Raw genomic sequence first — 21,422 nt, forward strand, 5'->3', positions numbered from 1 at the left:
CAGCGAGGGGCTCTGAGCAAGCGACTTCATTGCTTCAGACTGCCTACCTGCAAGGACCCTGTGGGGGGCAGGGCAGGGACCGGACAAAGGCCTCGGGCAACCTGAATTGCTGTTATCTTCACCATTGTTTCGCCATTACCAACCTCTTTCCACAGAGGTTCGGAGCTGAGACAGATTCTTGAAGGCGAAATATAGTAAAGAGTTTTAGAGCCAGTGTGGTCACATCCCCAGTGCTGGGAAGAGAAATATTAAGGAAGTCTAGAGTCGACACCACTTCCCCAAAGTCAGCCCCTCACAGCGGCTAGAGTCCAAGACTCCTGCCAGGCTGGCTGTCAGGGCCAGGCCAGCAGCCCTCCTAGCCTCGTTTGCCCACTTCCCTCTTCCTTTTTGGGTCCAGTTCTGCGAATCTGTCTGTAGGGAAGACTTCCTGGTGTGGAAATTCCCACTGAGCTGAGGACCAGTCACAGGCACTGATGAGTCATGCAATCTCCCCATGGTTACAAGCAGGTGTCGGAGACCCAAAGTCGGGCCTTCCTGCCGCGGCGGCAGGCCCTCTGGTCCCATGCGGCCCACGTAACAACGACCCACATTTACAGAGCACTCACTGTAGCGGTTGGAGCTTCTCAACAACCCGGTGCCATTACGCCCATGTTCCCGATGAGGAAGCTGAGCTTTGGAAAGGTTACAGGGTTTGCCCATGGCTGCGGCGCTAGCATCACAATGAGACCTGATGCTGGGCTTCTGCTCCAAACTCAGTGCCCTCTTCCCCCTTCTATCCTGCATCCTCATGGGGAAAACAAATGGGGGTAAGGGTATGGAGCCCAAAGAGGCAAGAGGGTGAGCCTTGAAGGAGACAGGAGGCCGAACGGCAGCCAGCGTCTTCTCCCATGCCACGGGCCGCACGGGGCCTTGTCCTGGACTGGATTGGGGGCTGCACTCTACCCCCAGAGGCCCTCCTGCCGGCTCCTGGCCTTCTACTCTTCCGGATCATCTCAGTGACCCACCCGCCATACTGCCGGGCTCCAACAGAGGCTTCTGACAGCTTGCCTTCATTTCTCCAAGAGGACCATGATGCTGGGAGGCAGTGCTGTGAGAGAGGCCAGGCCAGGGCCCCTGAGTCTCTTTTCTTCCCTCCCCTTCCACGCTTCCTCTTCTGTTGCCTTCCTGCCTCCCCTCATTCAAGCTCCATTGTTCACGTTCACACCTCCACTGCTCAGCACAGAGACTGGCAAATGGGGGCCCTGCAGTCGTCCTGATCTTACTACGGGGCCCAGAGCACTCCAGAGGATGGAGGAAGGCTGGGGCTTCTGCACGCTCCCCTGGCACTGGGACGTCATGGACCTTACAGTGGGGAGGGACCATCAGGGTCCGATTCTGGTCCCACCGAGCCTGCGGACGGGGTGGGAGGACCCAGGAGCAGAGCTTCAACTAGAAGCTACATCTTCTGGCTCTAAATCTGGCGCTCTTGGGGCTACATTGTCTTCTAAAACTCAAAAAGATGGTCTCCTCACATACTTCCCTTCCTTGATTTAGGACACAACGTAAACAGGGAAAAAATATCTTTCTCACGATTATATTGACAAGGGAGGATGGAGTGCTACACAGAAGTTACAATCTACATTAAGGGGAGCCTTCTGGTATGAACATATGTGCTGGGGCACCAACACTGAGGCCCGACATCTCCAAGTTATCCTATTTTTACCTAGGGTGATGTACCAGCTGCTTTATGAAGAAGTGTGTGTGTGTGTGTGTGTGTGTGTGTGTGTGTGTGTGTGTTTGTGTGTGTGCTTCTTCTCCAAAGCTCTCAAGGTGAAATAACTTGGATTTCCTCACCACAAAGATTTTTCAGAAAACCAGTCCTTCAGAGCATTTCAAATCAGTTTCTTAAAATCTAGGTCTGTAGACAAATGCTCTTTTTCCAAATGTCATTCTAGAAGTCAGAATAGTAAAAAAATAAAAATATTCTCCAATCTCACAGCCATTGTATCTAATAGTAAACATCATGGGTCTCAGTTATGGAGAGGGAGGGGAGTTTGTGCATATGTGTGAATGTCTAAGTGTTTGTGAACATGCATGTATGTGAACACACATGTGTGTTGGAGGAAGGAGTGGGAAAGGAAAATTTTTCTAGCTTTTTTCATCTCATATTTTCAGGGCACACATAAGCCTGACAATTATAAAAAGGTTTTTTGGTTTATTTTTTTAATTAAATCATTAGCAAAGTGCACAGGGATTCAATCCAAATTCTCCTACAACAATAAGCCAAAACTTACCACACACACACACATCAAAAAAAAGGCTATGGGAAAGAGAACCCATACTAAGAATGTAGATGTCCAATTTGGAAAGGACTCAGAGATGGGGAATAGCTGTAGTGGGGTAAATATTAAGGGGAGGGGAGAGAGGGGAAGGACATACAGCCTGTGCAATGTAAGCCAAACTGTGCGGGCTGAGCTGAGAGTACAGCCCACAGAGAAGCTGGGATCAGGGCCAGGAAAGCAGGGGTAGCAGAGGAGGCCAGGAGCACTCTGAAGGACTCGAAAAACAACAATACAGTTAGAAAAATGGACAGAAAGTGGAACATGAAAAAAACATTTCATTCAAACAACATGAATGAAAGATATAGATAGAGAATAATAGAGAAGTCACTTTTTGTTATTCATGTCAGGACATTTTAAAAACGTTAAATAACTTTGTCTATATCGGGTTAGAACTGGACGGGCTCTTTTACATCATCTAATCCAACTGAATTCATTGTATAGGTTAAGACACCAAGGCTCAGAGAGACTGAGTGACTTCCCCTAAATCAGGCAGACATGACATAAGCAAGACTTGAATGCAGATCTATGACTTCAAACCTGGTGCCCTGCCCACTGTATGATGAGACCATTCCAGGCATAATATTGATTATTCAGGATAATCCCTGTTGGGCTGATCAACAACACAGCTTCTCTCCAAAAGTACCTTCTAAAAACCCAGCACTAATAAAGATGAAGCTCTACCCAAAGAGAGAAAATGATATGTGCCTACCATGGAGAAGAGACTTATCATAATCCTATAATAATAATGACTAAACATTCATTTAGCACTTTGAGGTTTGTGAAGTGCTTTACATATTTTTTATTTTTAGACTCACGATTTGGGAGGTTGGTGCTATAATTATCCCTATTTTCAAAATGAGGAAACAGGAAAAAAAGGCCTTGGTAGGTTTTGAATTTGAATCCAGCTCTTCCTGACTTTAACTCCAGCACTCTGTCCAGCTGCCAAGTATTCAACAAGATTGCAACACCTTCCAAGGCTCCCTAGAGATAAAAGAGGCTACCTCTAGGGATTTCAGATGCTCTTCTCCTTCTACCTGTCCACCGCACCTTGTCTTGGGAATGGGGCTGCACCACACAGCCTTTATCCAGAGCTACAGGATGCTTCTTGAAATGGATACAGTGTGATGTCATGGAGCAAGGCAGATCTCAGGGGCAGAGAGATCTGTGCTCTGTCACTGATTTGCCTGACTCATCTGATCTCTGCATTGGCTTTATTGCTCCAGTAAGGATTAAAGAAGGGTTTTGCTTTTTTTTGCACAATGCAAATTAATAGTCCCATATTAATTAATAGAGAAACTTGATTATCACTGGATCTCTACCAGCTGCTAGCACAATGCAACACACAGCTGAGCAAAGAAATTAATTTAATAATTAGCACCAATTGCTTTCTATCGAGGTATGGGAATGGTATTTAGGTCCCAAATTTCAGTCTTTAAAACTAATTAGTAGGTGCCTACAGCTTAATCTTAGAGTAGACCCTACAAATTCACTTAGGTGGGGTTTTTTTGGCAATAAATTTTTGGGGAAATGGGGTTGAGGTAGTGTGACTTGGGATACTTTCAATGTCTTTAAAGTGCTCTCACTCTTAGCTGTATTTCCCCAGCTCCCTGTGCTGTGATGAGCCTGAGGTCTAACAAGCCTATAGTACAAGAGTGGTTTGTCTAGGGTTAAAGGGTGTTTCCTGGTAGCATTCCAAACCCTGCTAGCTGGCTTTGTCTCATCTCTCAGATACTAAAGTCAGAAAGATGATCAACACAAGGGTACTATGCTAGAACAAACCACCTTTTTGCTTTTCAGAGTGTCAGTTATCAAATATTCTAAGCATTTAATACATTACAAGATGAATTTTGGGCCCCAGCTGAAGCACTTTCTTTTGGCCAAGCCTCTGGGAGCTTAACAGAGTCTTCTGTAAGGCTAACTTCCATTTTTTCCTGTACTTTCTTGTATACATGGTGTCTCTCTCATTAGAATGGAAACTCCACGAGGGCAGGGGCTGTGGCCTTTCTTTGTATCCCCAGTGGGTACAGGGTAAGCATTTAATAAATGCTTATGAATTAACTGGAACATTATCTTTCAAATATAAAATGTCTCAGAACTACTTCAGTGCTCCATACACTATGATGTGCTTAAATACACCAAGTAATTCTTTTCTGTCAACTGCCTCCCCTGAAATTTGTTTCTTAAAAATGTCCCACCCACTTGTTATCACACCCCTAAACTGCTGCAAGTGTTACTAGCATTAATAAAGATGAAGCTCTACCCAAAGAAAGTAAATGATATGTGTCTACCAGGAAAATTCTGACTTCATTCTGTGCATGGATAAAGAGCATAGTCGATGACCAGGAGCATCAGAAGGATTTCAGGTAAGGAAGGCTGTGGCAGGAGGGCTGCTGGGGGATACCGGCCTACGCAAGAGAACGTTGGGGAGGGACACTGGCTTTCTCCTACATGAAGACATCACTATTTGGGCTGCTATGGGTTCTAAGGCAGGATCTAAATTCAAGTGTTTTTGATTCCTCGTCCAACACTCTCTGCCCCTGCCTTTTTCTATATGAAGCATTATGTAAATGGCTCCCTGTTCTTGTTTTTTAAGGATGATGAGAATTTTTGTGTGACTTACAAAAAATGTAATTTTCTTGAGATCAGTGATTGTTTTATTTTGAGCTTTTTATTCTCTGTACTGGTTACACTTTGTGGGCACACACTAAGTGTTTAAATCCTTGGTGAATTAACTGAATTGAATTCCCTAGATGTCCTAATGATCACAAAGAAAATGAGACAGCAGTTTAGACCTAAAGGTCAGGGATTTGCTCGAAGTAATAAAGCAAATAACAGCAAAACTCAGAGAAAAAAGTCAGAGGTCCTAATGATTATTTTAAGATACTAAATCAGGGGTTAATTTTTTGTGTTCTGGAATCTTTGGCAGTCTGATGATATCTATGGATTCCTTCCCAAAATAATACATAAAATAAAATACATGGGATTATAAAGGAAGCCAGTTATACTGAAGTAAGATTATCAAAAGTATTAAAAAACACAACCAAGTTCACAGATCTCCTCCAAGTTAAGAACCCTCCAACGAAAGAAGACAGTATCTTTTACTTGTGTCTTTCAGGCAGGTAGTAGGATGGTTTCAGATTCTCCTGTATGAGAGTATAATGGTAGAATGTCTCATAAATGTAGAATTTTCTCATATATCCCTTTTTATTCTTGCAACAGTTCTGTGAAGCAGGTAGGGATTATCTCTATTTAAACATCGACAATTAACTACTTAGGTGTATAGAGTGGTGGACAGTATAGGACCAGGCTCCAGGAAAGTATGTTGAAAATCTGCTTCTGACACTAAATAGGTTGGGATCATTTCAGTTCTTTGAGCTTTATCTTCCTTATTTGTAAGAGGGAGTACATACCTCAGAAAAATTTGCATTACAAATAAGATCAAGCATATAATAATGCTCTATAAAATTTAAAGTGCTATATAAATATTAATCACTACTTGTAGTTCACAAAATAGATTCATTTTTCTCTTCTGATCTGCCCAATAACCCTATGAGATCAATAGTACAGATATCAACCTTCCCATTTTACAGATGAGAAAACTTAGGGAGATGAATGACAGGACTAGAATATAGATTAACTGATCACAGATTAGATTGGAAGGGATTTAGACTACACTTAGTCCAAATCTTTTATTTTATGGAAGTGGGACCAGAAGTCAAGAGAAGCTCCATGACACACAGGTCAGAGATGGAAAAAATTGGATCTGAGGGTTGAAAGAGACTTCAATGGCCATCAGCTCAGCTCCCCCAAGGAATCACCACTGTAAATATCCAACATGTGGTCTGCTGGAAGAGGGACTCGCCACCTCAAACACCTCCTGGATTTGAACCCAGGTGTTTGGACTTCATATCTACCACTCATTGGCTCTATGAAACATGCCAATTTCTGTTTTGTTGTCATCCTACCAACCCCTTACACCAGACACTGAGGCATATTCAGGGAACTTTGTTCCCCCTGCCCCTAACTACTAAGCTGCTCCACAGCCAGCCAGCATCCTTTGCTGCTTCAAGATAGAAAAAGCTACAGCACTGAGGAATGGGATGGACAGCACCACTACCGAGACCTCAGTTTCAGCTGAGGAGTGTTCAGGGCCTGAGTGCCTGAAGGTGACCGGCTGACTTGCAGTACCTGCCTGAACATTTTAAAGCCAGATTCTCCGCACCTGCCTCCTCCAAGAGAAACCTTCGAGTGCAGCCTAGGCCCTGGAGAGACGACCCTTCATGTCTCCTCCTAGATTACCTGCTGGAAGGCAGAGCTGGGGTTTTCTGATCAGGGTGTGGCTGCTAGCGTGGATCCCCCGGGGAGGCAGACAGAGTCTGGAGGACAGGCAGAGGCACCGACACAGAGACACAACATGCAGGAGGTAAAGAAACTGAAGGAGCAGACTCACCGAATGCACAGGGAAGGAGCTGTGCCGGCTGAGAAAGGAGTTAGAGATGGACATACCGAGGCCCTGAGTGGCGCTGGCGTCCTCGGGTGTGAAGGGCACTTTAGTTGTCTGGACACAGTAGGAGACAGAAGAGAAGGAAGAGGCAGCATAGGAGGCCTGCTGGATGGAAACAAGAGGGCACAAAGGGAGGAAGGAGAAAAAAAAGCAACAACAACAGAGTGTGAATAAGGGGGAAGTAGATAGGCAAGCAACACTAAACTAAGAGTCCCTTTAGACATGCACAATGCCTGCTGCAGATCAACGGCCTCAGACACTGGCACTGAATTCTGGAAACAGATTTTCATAAAACAATGTAAAGGCCCATGGAATCTCTCCTCCATGGGGCTCTGCATCAGAGAGCTCTGCCCCAACCCCTGCGACGAGGAGGGCTTCAGGTGGGCCTTTGGGTCCCTGTCTGGGGAATCTAGAAACCTGGGGGAATGGGGTGTTTGCAATGTCTGCATCTAAGAATTCCCCTTCTGCCTTAGAAGAAAATAAGCACTTCAATTCTAAATAAGATCTCACAGAGCAATAGGGATTTTACAGTCTTCTGGGCAAATTCATGTTTCGTGGTTCTGTGGGGCCTTAATGGGGCAAGTCCTCTGTGTGTGAGCTCCTCCACTCATACCTCCTAACTCTTTTTTCAAAGGAGTTTCATATCATTATTATTAGTTACTATCTGGGGATAGGGTGGGCAGAGATTATTTCCATTTTGCAGGTGGGGAACTGCATGCCTAGAGAAGGGAATCAGCTTACACGAAGTTACTCAGGTAGTGAGAGACAGAGCTAGAGCAAGAATCCAGGCCATTTGACGTTCACTTGAGTTCTTCTCCCTAGACTTGGCCAAAACATCCTTGTTTAGGCTGACAGTAGACTCTATATGCACATTTCCAGAACTGGCCAATATGTTATTAAGTGTTGGTGGGTTACACTAATTTGTCAAAATGGAAAATTTTACTGGGGAAGAGGTAATCACTGGGAAGTGGCAACACTTTAAGCAAACCTATTTGTAAGATATTTTTAGAATTGGCTATTTTTACTAACTGAAAGACTCAGTTTACCTGGGGTCATCAAAACAGGGTTATCAATGCAGATATTCTCATGGACTTAACAGAGATAAGAGACAGGGAAAATGCTCTATAAATCAGGAACAGACTTTTGATGAATGATCGATCACACCAGCCCTACTCCTGAAGAGCAAGCAAAAATTGAAATTGGCTTCTGCTTCGAAGAAAAGTCAGACCAATACTGTGAGAGCTTCTTGCTATGGGAAAAACAATTTTAAAAATTACCCAACATGCTGGGACTTCTACTTTTTCTTCTTAAAAAGGTACCAGATTGGATGGACAAGAAGCAAAACCTCTTATTTCCAGCTGAAAGGGTCTGGATTCCCTTCTCGTAGTCTGTTTTTTGCCAAAGGAGGGAAGATGGAATGCCAGGCTTGAATTGTAAAAAAGGGTCCATGTGAGTAAGATCCAGGAGGCTAGAAGGGCTTCAGAGAGGATACCACTTGCAGGAATCCACCCTGAAGAGCCCTCCAAGCGTCTCTAGGGACAGGCAGATGCCCCTGATTAGGGTTTATCTTTGGGGCTGACTTTTTTTTTTAAATTAAGAGTAAACACCATCTTTCAAATAGGAAGATTTTGAAGCAATGAGTCATCGTGGACAGAGTCACCAACATGGAACCAGAAAGACTTGGTTCAACTCTGCCTCAGATGCCACATTCCGTTGGGATGCTTCACTTCAAGACTTTGTGTCTCAGTTTCCTCATTGGTAAAATTCTGAATGGCCTGCACTAAATGGCCTTTAAAGTCCCTTCTGGTTTTAAACCTAGGGTCCTATGATTTATTAAAAGGAAACACATAGGACATTTAAAATACAGAATGGCTCTGTCTAAAGTAGAGGTTCTTAATCTGAGGTCTCTGGGAATCTATCTTTAAAAATTATTTGCTAACTGTTTTTCTTCAAGATAATTGTTTTTCTTTTTAATTCTACATATTTTATGCATTAAGAAATATTATTTTGAGAAGTTTATAGGTCTCACCAGAATGCCAAAATGCTTCAGAGTGCAAAAACTGGCCAAAACCCCGTGGTCTGAAGTCATGCTCTTCATTCACTATTGGCTTTTAATTGGACCATCTTATGGCCATGACTAAAATCTAGAGAGTGGATGCTCTCTCAGTCTCTCTCCCTTTCCAAGGGTCGATGTCTATAGCACCTGATAGTTCAGAAAATCCTGCACAGCCATGTGATCTTCACATCTCAGCAGTGCGGGTAGTGGGGAGGAGGGAGTCGGCCCCACTAAGCAGACACCAGGCTGGGGTTGCACACAGACCCTTCCCTATGCCCTGATAAAGTCTTTGCTGCCTGGGAGGGTTAATTTCCTAACTAGAAAAAGGGAGGAAGAGGCAAAATGAGCATCAGCAGAGACACGCCAGCATAAACCCCATTGCAGCAGCGAGTGAAACTGTCAGCCGGACAGCTGGGAGACCAGCACACTGTTAGTGAGAACAAACCTGATGCACCAGGAAAATGGGAAAGACCTGAAGGAAACAGGTGCATCTTCAGAGCCTTGAATGGGAAGGACAAGGCTGAATGGGGAGCCGTGTGCAAGGACGGCCCCAGCTCCTGGAGACCTAGTAGGTGCAGACGCGAAATGCTCTCCTGAGAATGAGCAAGGACAGAGTCGCTTCTCTCGAGGGGTTCCCAAGGCTGCCAGGCCTGGGCAGGACCCCGGGATGCCACTTACCAGCTGCCTCTGCTTGGGGGGCAGGGCAGGGGGCGGGGCCAGCTCCTGGGTAAAGGAGTCATTAAAGCCGTAGACCTCCATGAGGAGCTTGTTCTTCTGCTGGTAGATGTGCTCGTTCTGAGGCGTCTGGTAGAACATGGAAGGCTGAGGCTCTGAGTAGTCCTCAAGGAGCTGCATATAGGCCAGCACTGAAAGACAAAGTTTGTTTTGTTTCTGGAGCCTGGGTCTCTCCCTCTCGCCCATGCTAGAAGCATGGCAGCCCCTCAGGGCTGACCCCAAAGCCCACACCCAAGCCCGCTCTGATTTGGTCCCAGCTTCCAGCCTGGTTAGTCCATCCCCCTTTGGGGCTTCTAGGGCTCACCATGTTGGTACTGGAACCAGCACATCGACCTAATTTAATTGGCCCAGCCTTCCTGCAGCCTCGGCTTCTGCGGTAGGAAGGACTGCAGACATGTGCCTCCACCCCAGATATGCTCACTGCCAAGGACCAGGGAGTTAGGTGCACAGCCTGATGCTGCTCTCCCAAATTAAAAGGTGTTAACTCAGAAAGTGCTGAGGGGACACATCACGACAAGGGTTCTAACAAACCTTTGAATGAAATTGAATAGCTATGTTCCCAGTGGGTAAAAAAAAAAAAGTTTCATTAACAAAATTTTATTTTCCCTGCTTTTCCTTCCTGAGAAAAAAAAAAGAAACACCTTGCAACAAACATGCAGAGTCAGGCATGGAAACATCTTATTTGGGATGCAGTGACACGATTCGTTATGCATCCTTGGGCTCCTGGGTGGCCCCGAAGGTGGTCTGAAGCTGAATCTGAATTGTGAGGGCCCGGGCTGAAAGTCTGACTTTACTACTTAATACCTATGTACTTCTGACCAAGTTTTATTCTCCTCATTGGGCCTCCATTTCCTTATCTGCAAAATTTAAGGGGTTGGGCTTGACTTCAAATTGACCCTAAGAACTCCTCAGCCTGAAGCAGGAACACACCTGATACTGAGCCTCGTGGGTACCAGAAAGAACCCTGAGTTTGGAGCTGGCGCCTCCTGGGCCGAATCTCTGTTCTGATGCTCATAAATGTGTGACTTGGGGCAGGTGACTTCCACTCTTTCTCTCATTTCACTAGAGGATGAAAATTAGATGGGAAGCTACTGGAGGGCAGGTCTGCTTTTTGCCTCTTTTTTGTATTCCCAGCACTTACAGTGGAGTGCCGGGCATGTAGCCCATGCTTAATAAATGTTTATTGATTGAATGATCTATAAAATGAGGAAAATAATATTCATTCCACCTATCTGAGATTTTAATGTAAGGCTGAAATGAGATCACCTATAGAGAGTAAGCTAAAAATACTTCAGAAAGATTAGCTTTTATCACAAATTATATATATATATATATATAAAATATCCAACAGTCCTTTAACACTTGTTTACAAAGTGTTTTCCTTGAAGTAATCTCAAGCGGTAGGTGGGCAGCAAGATTCTTATTTCCATTTTATAAGAACTGTTGGCAGGACTCCAGCCCAAGTCTTTGGACTCTAATGGTGCTGCTACTGACAGCTGATAGACAGGCTGGCTGCAGGATCTGGCTTCCAATTCTGTCTCTGCCTCCCATTGACTATGTTGTAAAAGTCACTTAATCTTTCTTAGCCTGGCTGTTAAATGCAGGAAAAACATCTAGAGCAGTTACCTGGAAGGGTCAGTGTGAGGCTTCGGTGAGATAAGGTATGGCATGAGCTCTGCCCACCTGGAAGGGCTATGTGTACATGGCTCTCATTGAGTATCATTCTCTAGGATTAAACACAAATGCCTGTTTGGCATTCAAAGGCCTTCAACCTACTCTTTCAATTTTATTCTAAATGACCCTCCTTTCTTAACACTCCAAACTCTACTCCTTGTCCCCAAGCTTGCAATATTTTTCCTCTTCTGATTCTTAGAATGGCATGATCCCTTCAGAGGTCAGCTCAAATACCTTTTTGGGTCTCCCCACCTGTCAGTCCCTTTCTTCTTAAAAGAACCTTGTGGGGATATTTTGGAGGAGGAGGAGGAGGATTTTGGGAGCCTAGCCGAGCAGATAGAAGGCCGTCCTCAAAGCCAGGAAAAGCAGGGGTCAGGGCAAATGAGCCTGGCTGCTTTCTGAGGCACAGAGAAGCTGCTGATCTGCACTGGTGGAGGAATTTCTCTATTAAGGAGCTTTTTATATTGATGAAGTCATAGGTCCTGTCCTTCCTAATCCTCGATTATTTACTAAGTATATATGTTCCAACTCTCCTTTAGCATGTAAGCTCCTCGAGGACAAGAACAGCCTCACTTTGGTTCTGTACTCCCCTCCCCCAGTTTCTAAATCAGTTCTGGTTAACAGGAGTTGTCACTGTCATTTCTGGAAGGACAGGGACACTTTAAAAAGATGGGAAGAGGTTGGAAAAGTAAACTGGCTGTGAGAAGGCACCTTTGGGAATGTTGGAGGGGATGTGGGAAAACAGGGACACTGATACATTGTTGGTGGAATTGTGAACACATCCAGCCATTCTGGAGAGCAATTTGGAACTATGCTCAAAAAGTTATCAAACTGTTCATACCCTTTGATCCAGCAGTGTTTCTACTGGGCTTATACCCCAAAGAGATACTAAAGAAGGGAAAGGGACCTGTATGTGCCAAAATGTTTGTGGCAGCCCTGTTTGTAGTGGCTAGAAGCTGGAAAATGAATGGATGCCCATCAATTGGAGAATGGTTGAGTAAATTGTGGTATATGAATGTTACGGAATATTGTTGTTCTGTAAGGAATGACCAGCAGGATGAATACAGAGAGGACTGGTGAGACTTATGTGAACTGATGCTGAGTGAAATGAGCAGAACCAGGAGATCATTATATACCTCAACGATACTGTTTGAGGACGTATTCTGATGGAAGTGGATCTCTTCGATAAAGAGAGCTTTAATTGATCAAAGATGGACAGAAGCAGCTACACCCAAAGAAAGAACACTGAGAAATGAATACAAACTGCTTGCATTTTTGTTTTTCTTCCCGGGTTATTTATACCTTCTGAATTCAACTCTCCCTGTGCAACAAGAAAACTGTCCGGTTCTGCACACGTATATTGTATCTAGGATATACTGTAACCTATTCAACATGTAAAGGACTGCTTGCCATCTGGGGGAGGAGGTGGAGGGAGGGAAGGGAAAAATCGGAACAGAAGTGAATGCAAGGGATAATGATGTAAAAAATTACCCTGGCATGGGTTCTATCAATAAAAAGTTATTAAAAAAAAAAAAAAGAAAAAAAGGAAAAAAAAAATGAGAAGGCACTTTTGGTCTTGTTCCTAAAATTCCTGCAGAAAATCCTTTGCTTGCAGTAAGCTGCAAATTCTGAATACCACCAACTACCAGTGCCAGCAGGCCATAGTTTCACTATATATTTGTCTGAAGCAAGACATTAGCTCGCCAGGAAAGGCAGCCAGGACTTTATTGGTTCTGCAAAGTGTGATATACACCTCAGGTGTTTCAAAGCCCAGTGGACTTTTCCTGAGGAGGTGAGAAATCAGAACAAAGAGCTCAGCTGTCATCAGTGGGGTGATCTCCTGGCGGAGACTCTTTCCCGTAAGATAGCAGGTGCAGAAGCTCTAAGCCCTCACGTGAGGGCATCAGTCTGCGCTTCACTAGGCTTTACAAGTTCAATTGCTAAAGTCGCCTCCATCCCCTCTGCAGACCGAAATCCACTTCGGCAGACTCCAGAGGGCTTCTGTGAGAAGCCAGGATTTTGTGGTTAACAAATGAACAGGAGTCCGAAGGAAGCAGGTTTTGGCACATGGTTGTGGCCAGGAGGTAAGTTACTAAGTGGCAGGAGCCCGAGTCCTACCTCCTCTAAGGCCACCCCACAGTTTCTTTGGTTTGCTTGCCTACCCCAGGCATACTTTCTTGCAGAAGCATCTAATTAGTACTTGTGGATTAAGAACCTGGACTGCCCAGTCCTACTCAGATAGAGATTCAGCTTTTTAATTACTTAACTCATAATTATGTAATTACTCAGGCTATTTGGGCTTAAGGCATTTGCAAGTCTTTGGATAAGAAGGCAATGGAGGAGAAGGATTAAAGTCTAGTATTAATGTAAAGGATCTAAATTGAAGCAAAGCCTGGAACACTACCACTAATTAGAATGCTAAAAGCCACTTGCCTCTATCTGGGATGGTTAAGGGCCATACACAAAGGATCTCCTAGGACCCTTACTATAGCTAGTTGAAGGAAGCAAGATAGGTGCTACCTTACTGGGAGGAGGTTTGGTACAGTAGATTTGGATGAATGAATAGGTGGACTTGAAATCTATTGAAAAATAGGTGGACTGAAATATTTCCTACCCTGCTGGCATTTGCAGACACAATAATTTAATTTTTCCAAGTTTCAATTTCCTCTTTTTATAAATGAAGAGGATTGGATTAGATGGCTTCTTAGATCCCTCCCAGCTCTTTATGATCCTAAGAGGCTCAAGAATTGCTAGGCAAAAGAAATTATAGTATGGGTATTTTGAGTGGCAAAATGCATAGCAAAGAAATTTTTAAAAAAATTTTTATACCGAGGTGGTTTAATTTTAGGCCACTTACTGGGCATCTGTCAGATAATAATTATTACAATTTTAATATACTTTCAAGTTTCCAAAGTACTTTTGGAACTGGTGATGAAGACAGTGTTAGCATCATATAATTATACCCACTGTATAGGAGAGGAGACCAAGACTGAGGCTTAGATAATTAAATGATAAACAACCAGATTCACACATATTTAAGACCTGTAGGAATCAAAATGTTGTGGCCTCTCAGACCAGGCTCCTACTACTACCTCACAGATAGAGCTAAAATTCAGAAGTGAATCAAATGGCTTCTCTCCAGGGAACTACTTCAAGGCATCTTTTTATGTCTGCAAACAGGACAAGTGAATTTGTATTTTCAAGCTAGCATAAAGGCAGATGGCTCAATCAGGAACCTAAATAGAGCTCAGAGAAACGAGCAAGGGGCAGCACCTCCGAGTTGGTTAGTTAAGAAGAGTTAAGAGCTTCTCTTTTTCTTTCTTACTCCTCCTGTGGCTCTAAGTGCCCAAGGAACATTCTCTGGCTGATTTCAAAGCCTTCTTTCAAACATAAATAGACATATATTTTAGCAGCTGGAGGATACAGAGCTCTCCGATAAAGGGCAGTGGGATAAGAGCAGATGATGACAGTCCCATTACATGAGCTCAGCCTCTTGGTCCTGCCAACACAAATGTACAACTCCCAGGCCAGTTTCAACCTGATGAAGCTCTAAGGCTGATTTCAAAGAGACTGCTCTGTTTCTACCCTCACCCCTTTACAAAAACAGAACCTATAATGGCTATCTTAAAGTGCTAGCAAATACCCTCTTTTGGGCAAAGAAATAGGAGTGGTGTACTGGAGAGAGTGCTGAACCAGGAGTCAGGAAGACACGAGTTCGAATTCCACTTTGGACCTTATGTCCAAAGCTATATGACTGGGAAAATCACTTCATCTCTCTGCTCAGTTTCCTTGGCTGTAAAATCTGGGGATTTAAAGAAGCAGTCTGTGCTTAATAGACTCTAAGGTCCTCTAGCTCTGAAGCTATGCTCCCATAATTAGGATACTGAGCTTGGACCTGGGTTTGAACTTGACCTCAGTCATTTATCAGCTTGTTATAGGGCCAATGGCCAAGTGCTTTAATCTGAACAAAATGGTTTTCCATTATGGAAGGAGACTTCTCTATGGGAGAAACCCACCACTTTGCCAGTGCTGAGGAATAGCAGGCCTGTTTCGCCACCTTTTAGGCCCAGCCCTCCCCCAAAGGCTCCAGACCACCGCTGGCAGGCATCACTTAGGTGACTTGACAGGAGCTGCAGTGGGCAATGAAAGCCAAAGGGGGCCTTGAGGTTGGCAGACTGTAATTACGAAGACTGGAGCCCATCCAGGACCCTGGGGCTCGAACGCCTGCCCAGAGAGGAAGTGAGGGGCAGTTTCTAGATTTCTATAGCTTATCTAAAACAATACAAGGCTGAGGTATAAACAGGGCTGGATTTCCTATCCCCCCTTCACCTCACCCCCACTCCCAGAGTGCTACTGAAATGTAAGGAATAATTTTCATCACTTTTTAAATCTCAGAGACAATCCCATAAAGCAGGCAGGAGAGAACTGTTATCTCTGTCCCCAACCTAAGGGAAAATGGAGGGCAGAAAGTAGGTAACTTGGCCAGGGCCATGCAGCTGAGAGCCCAGCTTAGTGCTAGGGTGATGCTCTGGATCAGTGCCCAGCTGCGTACCTCAGGACAGCCTCAGGTGGAGTCCTGCCTGACAGTGTGTGTATATATGTGTGTGTGTGTGTGTGTGTGTGTGTGTGTGTGTGTGTGTGTGTGTGTGTGTGTAGCTGAGGCAATTGGGGTTAAGTGACTTGCCCAGGGTCACACAGCTAGGAAGTGTTAAGTGTCTGAGGTCAGATTTGAACTCAGGGCTTTGTGACTTCAGGATTGGTGCTCTATCCACGGTGCCACCCAGCTGCCCTCATTGAGTTAATTTTAAAAGGAGGAAGATAATAATAGTAATATCTAATTCTGGGGGTTCCAGATTTATGATTTTATCCTTGTACAGAGGACAAAAGGAATTTCTCCTGTTTCCTCTGCTGAGACAGATGGGAGTGTCAGTCACCTGGAAGCTTTCAAGCACTTAAGTGACTTAGGTCAGAGAAGAAACTTGGGCCCAGTTCATTCCGACTCCAAACCTGCTTCTGCTCCTCTATTGCCCTGTCTCCCATAGCTGACAAGCACATATGGCCCTAAGGGTCACAGACTATTTTTACCAATTTCTTTTCCTCTATTTTTGGAGAGAGATCAGCACAAACTCTTTCCCTTGCTCCGTTTTTCCTGGCCTGGTCTGCCTACTCTCGGGCAGCAGGCAGTGTTCTGTTCCTGGGGTCTGCTTTAGCCCATCAGTAGCTCAGAACTCCAACCTCAGGAGAGCCCTCGGCCTTCCCGAATGCAGGGACCGCAGGTATCCCCACACACCACAGGACATGGGAAAGCCTCCTCTGAGCTCAAATCTAGCCTCAGACACTTTCTGGCTGTGTGACCCTGGGAAAGTCACTTGACCCAGTCTGCCTCAGTTTCCTTCTCTGTTGTGGGAAATGGCAAACCCCTCCACATCTCTACCACATGAGATCATCAAGAGTGAGAACTGACTGAACCAGCACCACAAAGCACCTATTTGCCTTAGAGAGGGGAAAACTGGATGCTTTGGTCATACTGCTCAGGGTTGGAGGCCGGATTTGGCCCCAGGTGTCTCTAACGCCAGTCTCCTCTACTACAAGAGTCTGGCTGTCTATCAACAAGGCCCAAATGTGTTCTGTCCCCCAGGTGGGGTACTCACTTACTAATGGGGAGCCAGCAACACTTACCCAAGAGGTAAAACAAAACTAAATAGACCATGGGCCTAACTTCTAACGAGTTCTTTCTTTTCTTAAGACTCCTATAGTAACTGGTCCTGGTTGTTCAGTCATACTCAGCTGTGTCCGGCTTTTCATGGCCCCCACTTGGGATTTCCTTGGAGATCTAGAGGGGTTCACCACTTCCTTCTCCAGCTCATTTTACAGATGAGGAAACTGAGGCAAAGAGGGTTAAGAAACTTTCCCAGAGTCACAGAGTTAGTGACTGTCTGAGGCTGGACTTGAACTCAGGATGATGAGTCTTTGTGACTCCAGGTCTGGAGCTCCATTCACTGAACCATCTAACTGCCCCCAAACTGATCTCTGATATAAAGAATAAAGACTCTACTTCTGATCGTAAAGGAAAACACAATCATGCTTATCTCCTTTCTCCTTCTGTTCTTCACAAAGGAGTATCTCTCCCTTTTCTATGAGGGTAAACATCCAATAACATATACTAACAAGCCTATGTCTATGGCCAACACCATGTCTCTCTTCCAGCTATGCTAAGATGCAATCCCTGTGTACGTAAGGAAAGGAACAAGAGTTTGGAATTCAGAAAGGGGCAAGATGACTCTTAAAACTCTCCCATTCGCGGTGGGAGATTGAGAAAATGGAAACATTCCTGGGATTGCTTTTTGCAGACTCCCTCCCCCTGGTGCTGTGGTTTTTAATGAGGCATCAATTCAAAAAGTAGATGGTAAATGACATCAGTGGCCTGTAACAGTCAGAGTACCCTTGCATTGGTTTCTTACATGAAGGGAGAAGCCCTGGCATATGAAGGGGCCTGCTCCATAGAGATCATGACAAAGATAGGCAAGATCCTTCAACTCTTTGTTCCCAGGCCCTTAAGAAGAGAACAGAGCTAAGTCCACCAATTCTCAAACCAGAGCATTTTCAATTTGATCTCTATTGCCTTTCTCCCTCAAATATCTTAAATGTCTGGTAGTTCCTACTATTAGAAGCAGTGTGAGGAGCCAGGAGGAAGGGAAAGAAAAAATGCTAAAAACCTTTGTTCCTGAAAGAGGCCACAGAGAGGGAGCCAGAGGAGATGGGGAGGTTTGCAAAAGTGATCTATTTCCTGAAATCAGACTTTCAGCAAGACAGTTCTCTTTCCCTGGAGCTACTCGAGCTCCTTTTGGAATCTCTATCAAGAGCAAGGAAAGTGATCACGTTACCTTTTGCGGGAAGAGTAAATTAAAATAGAGAAGGTGAGGAGGGAAGCATGTATGAATGGGACAGGGTTGACTATCACTAGAATTTAAGACAAGAGTGGCGAATTGTTTTCCTAGGAGGTTGGCTGCTGTTATCTGAATCAGCCAACAAGCATGGCACTAAGAAGCTAAGAGGAACTTCTGAAACTGTTAAGCAGAGGTTGGTGGATTCAGGAGAATGATAAGAGAATAGGAAGAGCAAAGAGGCCTTCCACTAGAAGGAAATTCCATGGCAGATAAGAGAAATGAAATAAACAGATGGGGGGCTGTTGACATCTTTCTCAACACTACCCACGGTCAGGCAGCACAATATGTGATTCAAAAACATCACCCGCTGAAATGTGTGATTAGGGACGAGTGTCCTCAGTCACTCCTGCCAAGCAACCTCACATCACAAGCTGGATTACTGCACTTGTTATTGTAAATGTTTGCAAACTAAATGGTGGTGCTGGCAAACAGGTATTGCTCCAAGAGTGGTGCTGCTTCCAACCTCTCCATTCTCCAATTCTACACATCTGCCAAATTGTTATTCTTAAATCACAGATCTGATTTCCCTCTCTTTTTCTCTGCGCCTCAAAAACCTCCAATGACTTCCCATTGCTTCTCACATAAAATATGGCTCTTGTTTACCTTTCTGGTATTATGGCATATTACTACTAACTCTTTTTACACACTCTGCTCTGATCCTTACTGGTCCCTGCATTTAACATTCCAGTTCCAAATTCTATGCTTCTAAAAAGTGGTCCTTGATGCATAAAATGCCTTCTCTCTCCTCACTTCTGCCTTGAAGAATCCAGTTTCCTTTGAAACACAGTTCAACCAACTATCATCTCTTAAACCATATCTTTCCTGATTGCTGTGGTTAGTAGCATTTCTCCCTTTAGAAATTATTTTGTACATTCATTATAATTGTAATGTTAACTTTGTTCTTGTTGTGCAAAATTTAATGTTTACAAATGCTTTATAAACATCATGTTATTTGATTCTCACAACAGACCTAAGCCTGGTGATATTGTTTTTCCTATTAAGGTTCAGATTTAGTGACTTGCCTCAGGGCAAAAGAACAAGTAAATATTTAGGGCAGGATTTGGATCCAAGTATTCTTGCCTCTGTCTGGTTCAACACTCAATTGACTACACCACAAACCTCTTAAATAACCGCTTTGTATTTGCTTTAGTATATGGTGTATCCTGTTAAAATGTAAGCTTCTTAAGGAAAGTGTCCATTTTGGTTTTGCTTGGTATCACCAACACAGGATGTGCAGCACAGCTAAGGACTGAGCAGCAGGGACTAGAGAATTATACTAGCTTAAACACTATGATAGACAAAAATCTACTTTTTCAGGGTGAGTACCAGGCATGTGATTTGTCTGGAATCTGGAAATAGGAAACTCCTGGTGGGGACAGCAACTCTCACTACCAAGGCAGATCAGCACCTGGCCTGTATTTTAGAGCCTCAAGGACTCTTGACCATCACATTTGTGAGAGAAGTATGTGAGAGAAGTGGGACTTGAACCCAGGACTTCTTTCTCAGTCTGAGGCTGGCCCATTACCTGTCCACTATATCTATAACTTAATGACTTTCTGTTTCAAACTGATGAGGTTGAGTCAATTTTTCTTTAGTGTAAAACACAGATTGGATAGTGAAATTCCTTTTCTCTATTTTTGTAACTGAATTAAGAGACAGTAACTGAAAGGGTTAAGTGACCACCATTTTGGAACTGACTGACTCACCTGATGGCTCATCTGAGAGAATGTAATCTCCTTTAGAGCAGGGACTGTTTCTTTTTTGTCTTTGTATCCTCCAATCTTAGTACAGTGGTTGACATATAGTAGGCACTTAAGTGGTTGCTGACTGATCTTTTGATGTTTTAGAGAGCACTGTGACAGTATGGAGAAGATAGCTTAAAGTATTATTTTAGAAGAAAAATGCAGTGGTTTATTCATATTATCAATATTAATGAAATCAGGCTTACAGAACTGGCCAATGCCTGAGCTTCCTCGATTCCCTGACAGAATGGGGTCACTCACTTGCTTATATTCTAAGCTTCAAGCTGCAGATATATTATATAAGGAAAATAACTCTCATGTATAACTGGCTCTTCTATCTCCAGACCACAATGCCTAATGCAAAAGACATAGGCATCAATGGAGAAGCACATAGCATGCTGGAAAGAGTATAAGAAAGAAAATCAGAAGACTGAGTTTAAAATCTCAGATTTTCCACTTATCTGTGTAACCTTGGGTGTAAATCTCTTTTCTTCCTCCCCGTCTCAGTTTATTCAATTGTGTAGTAAAAGGCTAAACAAATCAACCTATTAAGTCCCTTATGCCTCTAAGTCCTCTGATCACATGAGCTAACTTGCAAAAGTAGAAAAGGGACACTGAAAAAAAAATCATTTAACTTAGGAGATAGTCACTGAGGACCCTTCCCACACTCAAATTCAAGAATTCATTTAAATTTTTAAAACTGCAAATCATACTAGATACAGCTGAGGATGTGATACACAACATGAGCTTTTTCTTATCTAGTTACACCTTAGTTATACCATTCCTAGAAACTGAGGAGGCAGAACAGAAAGGGCCCTGGTTTTACAATCTGCACCCAGGTCTGAATGACAGTTCTACTGCTACTACTTGCATCACTCTGAATAAAAACTCACTTCCTCTCTATGAGACTCAATTTCCCTGTTTGTAATACAGGGGTAGGAATAGAGGTAGACTGAACTGGCTTCTGAAGGACCTTTTACCTCTCTATCCACAGCTGATCCTTCAGCAGATAGAACCAGAAGAGGCAGTTAGTTGATGAAGTACATAGGATGTGGAAGGTGGAGTCAGGAAGACTCCAGTCTGAATTCTGATTCAGATGCTGGATAACTGCGTGATGCTGGCCAAGTCAGCCTCTGCAGATAGAATGAAGTCTAAGATCTATTGTGGCTCTAAGCTCCATGATCCTACTTTATCCCATCCTCAAAGAAGCAAGAGACTCACTGGTGGGGGTAAGTGTTTGGTGGAAAGGTACTTTTAGGACTTTTTAAAAAATACAATTAACCAAGAAAATGCTCCTGAGTTTGCATCCATCCAGCTGGATGATTCTGCAACTTGAACTATTCTTAGGCAAAAGAGGTCTTTGTTTCTTTGTTAAGAAGTCAATTATGCACTTTTCACACAAAAACCCCAGCTCTTCTACCATGCTTTGTTATGTCAGATTTA

The 21,422-nt window shown here is 43.9% G+C and overlaps 1 protein-coding gene across 1 annotated transcript in view; it reads right to left on the reverse strand.

Annotated features, from left to right (window-relative positions):
- The window catches only part of RAPGEF1 (Rap guanine nucleotide exchange factor 1), a 182,067-nt gene that overhangs the window by 44,057 nt on the left and 116,588 nt on the right, over positions 1–21,422 (reverse strand). The window contains exons 11-12 of the mRNA XM_051980218.1: positions 9,560–9,747; positions 6,772–6,930 (exon numbers count right to left, since the gene is read on the reverse strand). Coding sequence (XP_051836178.1) covers positions 6,772–6,930; positions 9,560–9,747 — 347 coding nt within the window. The remainder of the gene's footprint in view (positions 1–6,771; positions 6,931–9,559; positions 9,748–21,422) is intronic.

Source organism: Antechinus flavipes, chromosome 2 (assembly GCF_016432865.1).
Source record: "Antechinus flavipes isolate AdamAnt ecotype Samford, QLD, Australia chromosome 2, AdamAnt_v2, whole genome shotgun sequence".
In the NCBI taxonomy this organism is placed as follows: Eukaryota; Metazoa; Chordata; class Mammalia; order Dasyuromorphia; family Dasyuridae; genus Antechinus; species Antechinus flavipes.